Source organism: Nelumbo lutea, chromosome 3, assembly GCF_056320005.1.
Source record: "Nelumbo lutea isolate HS-2025 chromosome 3, American lotus-T2T, whole genome shotgun sequence".
In the NCBI taxonomy this organism is placed as follows: Eukaryota; Viridiplantae; Streptophyta; class Magnoliopsida; order Proteales; family Nelumbonaceae; genus Nelumbo; species Nelumbo lutea.
In genome coordinates this window covers 80,130,032-80,139,284 of record NC_142686.1, presented here as the reverse complement: position 1 = coordinate 80,139,284, position 9,253 = coordinate 80,130,032, and the positions used below count along the sequence as shown (strand labels likewise).

The window sequence follows — 9,253 nt, the reverse complement described above, 5'->3', positions numbered from 1 at the left end:
TATCTCTGCAACTCGGTTCCACACCAGTAGTGGTGGTTTCTTTAGCAAGAATAGCAATGAAGGTCATGAATGAAGTCGATTTCTCAATCGATCAAGCCGATTTCTCAAGGATCTTTTTCAACCGATCAAAATATCTCTCCTCTTTTTCCTCCTCTCTGTCTTTCTATTTTTTTTCCTCTTCTTCATCTTTTTCTTCGTTTGCCTCTACTACTTGAACCAGAGGCAAGTGACCGTTTTGAGTGTGCCTCCACTGTACCTCTGACGTCGTTGACGAGACGACGCTATTGCTATTTCAGTGCGCCTCCACTGGACCTTTGCCGCCATCAACGAGCTGACGATGCTGCTACTATTTCAATGCATCCATTTTAGTGCATCGCCACCGGACCTCTTTTTTTGTGTGTGGTTTCCTTTCTCATTGGGGTCGCACTATTTTAGTGTGACCCTACATTCCAAGTTTTAAGAAACTACACGTCGCTATTTCTCAGTCCATCTCACAAAACAAACGAATGAAAATAGGAATCTAAAGAGAATATTCCCATTTTCTCTTCTTAGTTACACCAACCAAACTAACTGTAATTTCACTCAATCCAAACATGTTTGGACCAATTCATCTAGGACATTCATAAAACTTGATCTTACAAAATTCTTACTCAAAATCCCCCCATATGCAGACCCATGAGACGAAGATTCTATTTATAGGCTTTTTTGTAAGTCGAAAAGATCATATCGCAAATTCCCTTGATCTATGTCTAATTACTAAAACTAATTGACCCAAAATTAGGAATGGCAACGGGGCGGATTTGGGGCAGGGATTACATTCCCCATCCCCAATCCCGACCCCCAAATCACCCTCCATTCCCATCCCTGATCCCTAGCGGGGAAAGGAATCCCCCCTCCATCCCCGACCCTGACGGGGATGAATTCCCTACCCGAATCCCCGACAGACTGAGAGGTTGAGACAGAGAGAATGAGAGATTGAGACTGAGAGAGAGAAAGAGAGAGAGAGAGGACTGTTGGGAGAGTTAAGATCGGTGACGAGAAAGAGTCTGACGAGCGACGACGGTCAGCGACTATAGGCGAAGGTTAGAAGGATTGGCGACTGAAACTCTTCTTTATCTATTCTCTGTCACTCGAGAAGGCACAAAGCTAGGGTTCTAAATCTTCTGCGGCGACGACGGTTGGCAAATCGGCGACAAAGAGTCGAAAATGAAGGAAGGCGAATCGATGAAGCTGTTCGAGAGACAAATGAGTTGAGAGTTCTCAACTTCTCCCTTCTCTCTGTCAAGGGTTTTAGACTTTAATTTAGTATTTTACACTTTACCTTTTTTAAAGTTTTAATAATTAATATTTTAAAAATAAATATATATATATATATATATATATTCCATTTCAAAAAATCTGATTCGATCGCATACGCATATACTATATCTGTACACTTTCATTGCGATATGCCGTTTAATTTTATGAAGTTATGAAACTACCCCTATACCCTAATATAAATTATCCCCTCTTCATCGTCTTCTCCGTCTGAGCCTCCAGCAAACAGCGGCTGTTAGAGTTTTCCCTATTCTCTTCACATCTCCAGCCATTTTCAGCAATCTCCCCTGTTGTAACGACACACGAGTCCCGAGGTATAAAAGGCTAAAGAGTATCTATTTGTTTCAGTTTCTTTTGTGTTGTACTTTAATTAATAATAAGTTGGCATTTACATGTTCGTTCTTGTTTAGTTTTAAATTCCTGAATCTGGACTAGATACAGAGTGGTCTCAGGCCTGATCGATCGAGACTGTTAGGTGCTTGGCCAGTTAATGCCAAGTGCAGAACCCCCAGCCTCTCGCCCAAACCCCTTTTATTAATTCAGGTTGTTTATTGCCAAGTGCTTGGCTGGTTAGAACCTGCTACTCTCTGTTAGTTTCCATCATTGCAACATTTGCTATTCTATGAATTTGTTTGATTTCCAGTTTTCTTTTATTTGTCCCTTATCTTTTGGTTATGATTTCTGGTTATCTCAATCTAATTTTCACTAAGACCAACTTAGTCTCTGTAGCCGTGGTTCGCCTATTTGTTGGAATTAATTAACATCCTTCCCCCCATTTTTCTCTCAATTCACAATTTGCTACAGTTTGCTAATTTACTTGACCATTAGTATCTTTAGTTGAACCAATCAGTACGATTTGTCGTTAGATTGCTCTTCTCTTTCTAAGTAGTCCAACTGATATTTGTCTGCCTCTTCATGATCAATATTCCTTAAATTGGAAGGATCTTTTGCTATTTTCATTGCCCTTGATATTCGTTAATAGCTATATGCTAGATCATATTCCGCGTTATTGTTTGTTCTTGTTAATGATTAATTCAAACAACATTGTCTTCTCTTTGAGACTATGTGAGTTTTATCTTATATTCATATTAAGGATTTTTGTTCTCTTTACGTCATCGTGCAAGTCTGTTTATCCCACCAAGTAATTACCACCTATGTTATCTAACTTATTTTTGATATGATTTAGTAATTCTATTCTTTTGATTAGATAATTCTAATCTAATGCGATTGAATAGTCTTTTCTCACGTTAGTGATCAATTCTCCTTTTTAGGTTAAGTGTTATTTACTTTATGCGATGGAAAACTCTCTTCTGTTGTTGGATGACTCTATGCTTGGGTTATGTCCTCCTTTTGATAGCATTCTTTTTTTATAATTATTTGGACCACTCTTATTATTATGTTATTAAATAAATTGTGACCTTGGTTTGTTCTTTCTTAGATCCATGAACGGGTTCTTATTTTATGTAAATAGATGCTTCTCTTTTTATGCTATAGATAATTCTCATTGAATGTTGATGTTTACGTCCCTCTTAGGTTATTAACTTTCTTGATTGTTCTTTGTGTTGTGTTCATTGAATTGTAGCTCTATGTGGTTCAATGCTCCTCATTAGTTTGTTTATGCTTGGTGATTGTGCTCGCTTTGAGAATGCCTGTGTGGGCTCCACCTATTTGAAATGGAAGAGGGGTGCCTTGTGCCTAACCCCTTTTACACGGACTGGTTGGATCATTATCTTAAGGTTTGGAGTCACTACTTGGGAGGGCATCAGTCCAATCTACATTAATGATGGGCCATGGGAGGCAACTCCAAATCAGTTCAAGTGAGTTGTTTTCCAACACTCATGGTATGTTTATTACAAGGTTCGAAATTTTGATATGTGTCAGGCCGTGTCGGCCCATACATATCATATTGTGTGCTTCCCGATATGCCCTTCCAAGGGGTGTTTTGGGGTCTAACCCAGTTCGGGGGGGGGTATAGATGGGCTTTAAACCGACTCCTCTGAACTAGGTTGGATAAAAACTAAAAAAAGGGACGCGAGCCTTGATACATTCTGATATGCCCCTAACAGCGTATTGGACTGTATCGATATTTTGAACGTTGGTTTATTGGTGCTTTGTTAAATGTACTTGTAATTAGAATTAGGATTTGGAAATATAATTTTGTGGGCCCTTCTATAATTTTGTCTTTTGTTTTTGTAAGTTGTTTCATTTATATTTGATTCTCCTTATGAGATTTTATTTTTATTGTTAATTTGCATAGTATTTTTTATTTTCTTCTTTGATGTATTTTAGTTCTATGATTGAAGAGGATCATCTGATGAGAAAACTGCAACAGTATGATACTTAATGATTCATTGTATTTAAGTCTCTGATGATTCATATCTTCACCCCATAGAGTCCTCTTTTGTTTTACTTAATTTAGTCTCTTATATATTCCTTCTATTTCTGAAGGTGATGATGAACAAACTTTTATCAGACTTGTGACCCATTACCACCTTCTGCTAACACTCGTCTTTAAAAGTTAATCAAGTTTCCTTTCTTCTTTTCTGAAGGTGATGATGAACAAACTTTTATTCCCATTTCTTTGGCCTGATTGATTTCTAGAAAAAGTGCCTTGGTGTTTTCAATGGTAAATATTTGTGGAATTTATTTATCAAATCTGCTATGTTTTTTATTATTCTTTAATAGCCAATAAATGCTTTTAAGTGACGTCTTTAATTTGCAATCGTAGTAGAATCTTATTGTGTACTTGCTGCATTATTTGTTGCTATACAGTACTTCTGAGTACTGATGAGAAATTGGAACATAATGTTGTACTACCCTTTAGCTCCTTCCTCTTGTGCTTTTTACAATGTTGTTTTCTGTTTTGTCACAATGTTGTTTTCTGTTTTGTCAACTTGTCTCATTTTGTTTAATTTCTCTTAACTTGTGTTATTAATCTGATCATTGTTATGGACTGTTTGGTTTGCAGTTGGAATTGGTATCAGAATTGGAATGGTCTATTCCCTCCCCCTGTTTGGTTAAAATGCTAGTTGGAATCAGCTAGAATGGATTATTATTTCCAAGAGAGGGGGAGGGAATGGTCATTTCCTAAACAGTTAAATCTGCTATGCCATTCCACCAAGAATGGGAATGGGATTTTGATACTCTCCAACCAAATGTTGGAAACTTGGAATTGGAACAGACCTTTCTGACTTTGACTTCAGACCCTTAGTCCCATGAATCAAACGGACCCTTGTTCTTTTTCTTCAATTTTTTGAAAAAGTAATTATTCTGTCGGTGTAGATGACGAGAAATCTTTTTGGTCCGTGTTTCTGAATTAACTGTGACTGGCAAACCATTACCAATCTCTGATCTCCCTAACACTAGAATCAAACTATGTTACATTCTCTTGAGAAAATTGAAATTCTATCTTAGTCATTGAATTTATTAATTTTTTGTTTGAATCCTGAATGAAGGAGCTAATCTACAGGTGGAGATGATGAGTAATCTTTCTTGGTCCGTGTTTCTGATTCGATAACCTTGACTGACAAACCATTACCAACTTCTGATCTCCCTTGGACCTACAGCCAAATATACTAGCTTCTATTAAAAACTGAATTCTATTTTGTCACTTGTCATTGTGTTTAATGTTCTTTAATTTCTTTTTTTTTTTTTGCTTTCTTCAATAAAGGATCTGATCTGTGGGAGGAGATGATGAGTAATCTTTTTGGTCCATGTTTCAGAATTTACCTTGACTGACAAACCATTACCAATCTCTGATCTCCCTCAGGGCTGTATCCAGACATGGCATCTTCTATTAAAAAACTGATTTTATGTTTGTTTTGCTGCAATACCATGATTCTGAGTCTCTTTTTTAATGAAATGTCCTAATTCTCATTGCGTTATGCCAATTGATTCAAACTTTATTCTCTTATTTTTTTCTCAATTTTTTGGTAAATACCTAATTTGGGAGTCTTGTGTTAAGGGTGGGTACTGGAGATGATGAGTTGTCTCTTTGATCTGTGTTTCTGAATTATCTGTGACTGACAAACCATTATCAACGTCTAATCTCCCTCAGACCTGAAGCCAAACGTGCCATATTCTATAAACAACTGATTCTATTTTTTTGTTTCAATACCATGATTCGGATTTCAATTTTTTAATCGAATTTCCTAATTCTCATTTCTTTCTCTCCATTGATTTTAAAAGAATCTGTGTTGACGCATTTGTTTTTTCTCAGCTTCTTGGTAAACACGTAGTTTAGGTTGTTGTTGTAGATGTCCTGTAAGTGTTTGGACTTGTTTAGATTGACCTTGATTATTGCTAATGCCACTATTGGTTGGGTGTTTGCATAGAAATCTGCCATACAAATCATGATTGAGATGTTTTTAAAAAATTGAATGCATCTTTCCAACTAGATCTATTGACGATCTTTTCCCTAGCTATCTGGGGTCTTGAAATGGTTGGGAAGTCCTTGATTGGACATTATTTTTGTTTTTGATGGTCAGTGAGCTAATTGGGTACATTTGGGCTCACAGTTGAGGCTAATTCGTGATTCTTGGTTTGTACTTTGTTTGAACTTAGGTGCCCCTCCCTATGTTTAGGATGTCTTCTGTTACAAAATAAGTATCGACCAGTGTTTTAAAAGGCGTGGGAATTGTATGCTTGGAGGTGTGTCTCCAGGCGAGGCACCCCCAAATGCCCTGAGGAACAGGCCAGAGGCGCTGACACCTCTGAGGCAAACACTTCATACGCTTTTTTGTTTCAATACCATGATTCTGCTTTTAAATTTTTTTATGAAATTTCTCAATTCTCATTTCTCTCTGTCTATTTATTTTGGAAAATTTGTTTTGACATATTTGTTTTTTCTCAATTTCTTGGTAAACCAATAGTTTGGGTTGTTGGGGTTGATGTCTTGTAAGTTTTGGGGAGGGGAGTTGTTGCTTGCTTTGATTGACCTTTGATTATTGCTAATGCCACTGTTGGTCTGGTGTTGCCATAGAAATCTAGCCATACAAATCATGGATGTGATGTTTTTTTTTTGCTTCAGATGGATGGGATGTTTTTAAACAATTTGAATGCATCTTCCCTAGCTAGGTCCATTGTCAATGTTTTCCCTGGCCATTTGGGGTGTTGAAACGGGTGGGCAAGTCCTTGATTGGACTTTTTATTTTGTTTTTGATGATCAGTGAGCTCATTGGGTACGTTTGGGCTCACTGATGAGGCTAATTCCTGATTCTTGGTCTGTACTCCGATTTAACTTAGGTGCCCCTCTCTATGTTTAGGATGTCTTCTGTTACTAAATATGTATCAAATATGCATTGCTGAACAAAAGTGATATTGAATGTAGATGCCCATAAAAAGCATCAAACATAGATTTTTTTTTCCTTATTTATAATTTGTTGGTATATTTATGTGAATGCCTCCACTTGCTTTATTCTATTGCATGTGTAGTAATTCTTTAAGAAGAACCAATGCCTAGTTCTTGGATTGACAATTAATTAAAACTTCAACATTTTATTATTTTTCAATACTCTACATAAAATTCACTTTTTCTTTTGTTGTGCTTGTAGTAAATCATTTAAAGCCTGTTGAAGCCATGGCAGTTGCCTTCTACAACCTTAACGCGGAGTCTGGCATAAAGAAACTTGATGAGTATCTGCTGACTAGGAGTTACATTACTGGGTATATCATTTTGCTTTAAAATTTCCATGTTTCTTGGTTTTCTTTGGTTTCATCATTCAATATCCTATTTTCCCCTCTTAATCCTAGGTACCAGGCTTCAAAGGATGATGTTACTGTCTATTCTGCTCTTTCAAAAGCTCCTCCGTCTGAATATGTGAATGTTTGTAGGTGGTACCACCACATAGATGCTCTTTTAAGACTTTCGTAAGTCCAGCTATAACACAGTCCTTTTCATATTTTCATTTGCCATTTCTCTGAGGTTTTTAATGTTCTTCAATTTGACTACAGTGGTGTTTCTGGAGAGGGCCAGGGAGTTAAAGTGGAAGGATCAGCTTCCATTACAGAGGAGGCCATTGCAACTCCTCCTGTGGCTGACACAAAGGTGAGATTAGACCTTTTCTTTGTTTGTTCATTTTTTATACATGGGAATTTACTCAGAATTTCATTTGTCCTTTTGTCTGGATCAATAACTTGTTTATTTATAATCTATTGTAATGTTGGATGTTTTTTTTTGGCATAAAACATGTTAGGTTGTTAGTGTTAGCATTGATTTCTAAAAGTAACAGTTAAGGAAATATGAGCATTTAGTGTTTTAAGAGTTTCAAATCCTTATTACATTCAATGGTTCAAAAGTGTGAAATATGGAATTCTTTGTTCTGCTACTTTCTTTTTCTACCAAGTTATATTATAAATTCTACCAAAAAACATATTTTAAGAAAACTAAGCATTAATCGGAAATTTGAGTTTCAGGCATCAGCTGCTGAGGATGATGATGATGATGATGATGTTGATTTATTTGGTGAAGAGACTGAGGAAGAAAAAAAAGCTGCTGAAGAACGTGCTGCTGCCATGAAAGCATCAGGCAAAAAGAAAGAGTGTGAGTTTCTGCTTTCTTTTACATAAAGAACTGTGGTATTTTGTCATGTGTCGTATTTAAATAACTAAGATTCTTTTCCTTTTTTCTCAAAGCTCCTAAGTTGTGTTAGATATCCAATATTCATCTTGATTAACGGACAACCTTTGGTGCTCTTTTTGGAAATTGGCAATATAGAATTTCAAATCATTTTGCATGTTTTGTTTTATTTTCTCTGTATTGAGCTCTATTAATATTTTGGTCTTTTTCTTCTTTAGCTGGAAAATCCTCTGTTTTGTTGGATGTGAAGCCCTGGGATGATGAGACGGACATGAAAAAGCTTGAAGAAGCAGTGAGAAGTGTTCAGATGGAAGGCTTGGTTTGGGGAGCCTGTAAGTGCCCCACTTCAAACTTTTTGCACGTTTACCATTCAGTAATCAACTCGTCAAACCAAGTTAGAGAGTGAAAATATATTTGGATGTTCATGACTTGTATTCTGGTAATTTCAGCTAAGCTTGTACCTGTTGGATATGGTATAAAGAAAATGCAAATCATGATGACAATTGTGGATGATTTGGTATCCATTGATAACCTTATTGAGGATTACCTAACTGCTGAACCAGCAAATGAGTACATTCAGAGCTGTGACATTGTAGCATTCAACAAGATCTGTAAGTTCAACTTCTAATCCTAGTATTGCTGTTATTATATCAACGAATATCCTTCTTTCATTTGTTTTCTTACAGGGCAATGATATTGATCAATGTTTTGTGCATTTTTTGTTTTGCAGAGGGTGTTGGGTTTTCCTGTGTAGGAAACATTTGGTGGCTGCTACATCTTCAGTGGAAATTTATCTTTGAGGAGAGATCATTTTCTATGTTATTATTTTTCGTTAAACTTCCTGTAAGACCTCCGAGTGAAACTAGTTTTGCACAATGAATTATTAAGTTTACCAATCTCTTCTTTTAGGGCTGTAATCAGCACAAGCCATCCTTCCATTTGTTTTTATTCTATGTAATGATGATGGTTTGAATGGCTATACGTTTTTTCAAGAGTTGGAGAATTTTATTCAGTTTTGCCCTCCTTTATTTCCATGTCAGTAATATCATAATTCCCACTGTTGGTCAAGTTCAGATTATTATCACTCTAGCTTCTTTGCAGCATCGCTTCTACCAAATCCCATCTATGATCCAGTATCATTATCATCTTTCCTATTTTGATTCATCTGCTTCTTTCCTGAGAAAAGATTATGGCTGACCCTTTGGATGGAACTGTGTATCCATTCTCCAATAGCTTCTGTTTATGCCATTCTCTTCCATGCTCATACCGAAAACTTGTCTCCTCAAATTGTTGTGTTGAGCTGCTAGGCTGGTCCGTATTCCATCTTCCACCGAGTCAAACCCCCGATACTTCTGACAA

At 36.6% G+C, this 9,253-nt stretch overlaps 1 protein-coding gene and 2 non-coding genes across 11 annotated transcripts; all 3 read left to right on the top strand.

Moving 5' to 3' along the window:
* Nucleotides 1–1,525: 1,525 nt before the first annotated feature.
* LOC148865945 (elongation factor 1-delta 1-like) lies at nt 1,526–8,906 on the top strand. Of its 9 annotated transcripts, none has more exons than XM_088975757.1 (10): nt 1,526–1,631; nt 2,962–3,134; nt 3,766–3,866; nt 6,870–6,981; nt 7,069–7,185; nt 7,270–7,363; nt 7,732–7,858; nt 8,113–8,226; nt 8,344–8,505; nt 8,625–8,906. In XM_088975757.1, coding segments are annotated over exons 4-10 (702 nt in total). In that variant the 5' UTR covers nt 1,526–1,631; nt 2,962–3,134; nt 3,766–3,866; nt 6,870–6,895; the 3' UTR covers nt 8,627–8,906. The 9 variants fall into 9 exon arrangements, with proteins under 9 accessions (XP_088831883.1, XP_088831882.1, XP_088831880.1 ...); XM_088975756.1 differs by lacking the exon at nt 3,766–3,866 and adding an exon at nt 3,867–3,943 and having other exon boundaries at nt 2,900–3,134; XM_088975754.1 differs by having other exon boundaries at nt 2,900–3,134.
* On the top strand, nt 3,622–3,691 carry LOC148865947 (small nucleolar RNA Z199). The gene has a single exon (XR_016111737.1). It is a non-coding gene; the product is annotated as a small nucleolar RNA Z199 (small nucleolar RNA).
* On the top strand, nt 4,788–4,869 carry LOC148865946 (small nucleolar RNA SNORD18). Its single transcript, XR_016112060.1, has one exon. It is a non-coding gene; the product is annotated as a small nucleolar RNA SNORD18 (small nucleolar RNA).
* Nucleotides 8,907–9,253: the final 347 nt, after the last annotated feature.

What these genes read in the sequence shown, in the direction of transcription:
- LOC148865945 (XM_088975750.1), top strand. Translation starts at nt 3,098, where the DNA reads ATGATGGGCCATGGGAGGCAACTCCAAATCAGTTCAA. An exon ending in CTCCTGTGGCTGACACAAAG is followed by an intron (nt 7,364 to 7,731) that starts GTGAGATTAGAC and finishes TTTGAGTTTCAG; the next exon opens with GCATCAGCTGCTGAGGATGA. An exon ending in AGGCTTGGTTTGGGGAGCCT is followed by an intron (nt 8,227 to 8,343) that starts GTAAGTGCCCCA and finishes TGGTAATTTCAG; the next exon opens with CTAAGCTTGTACCTGTTGGA.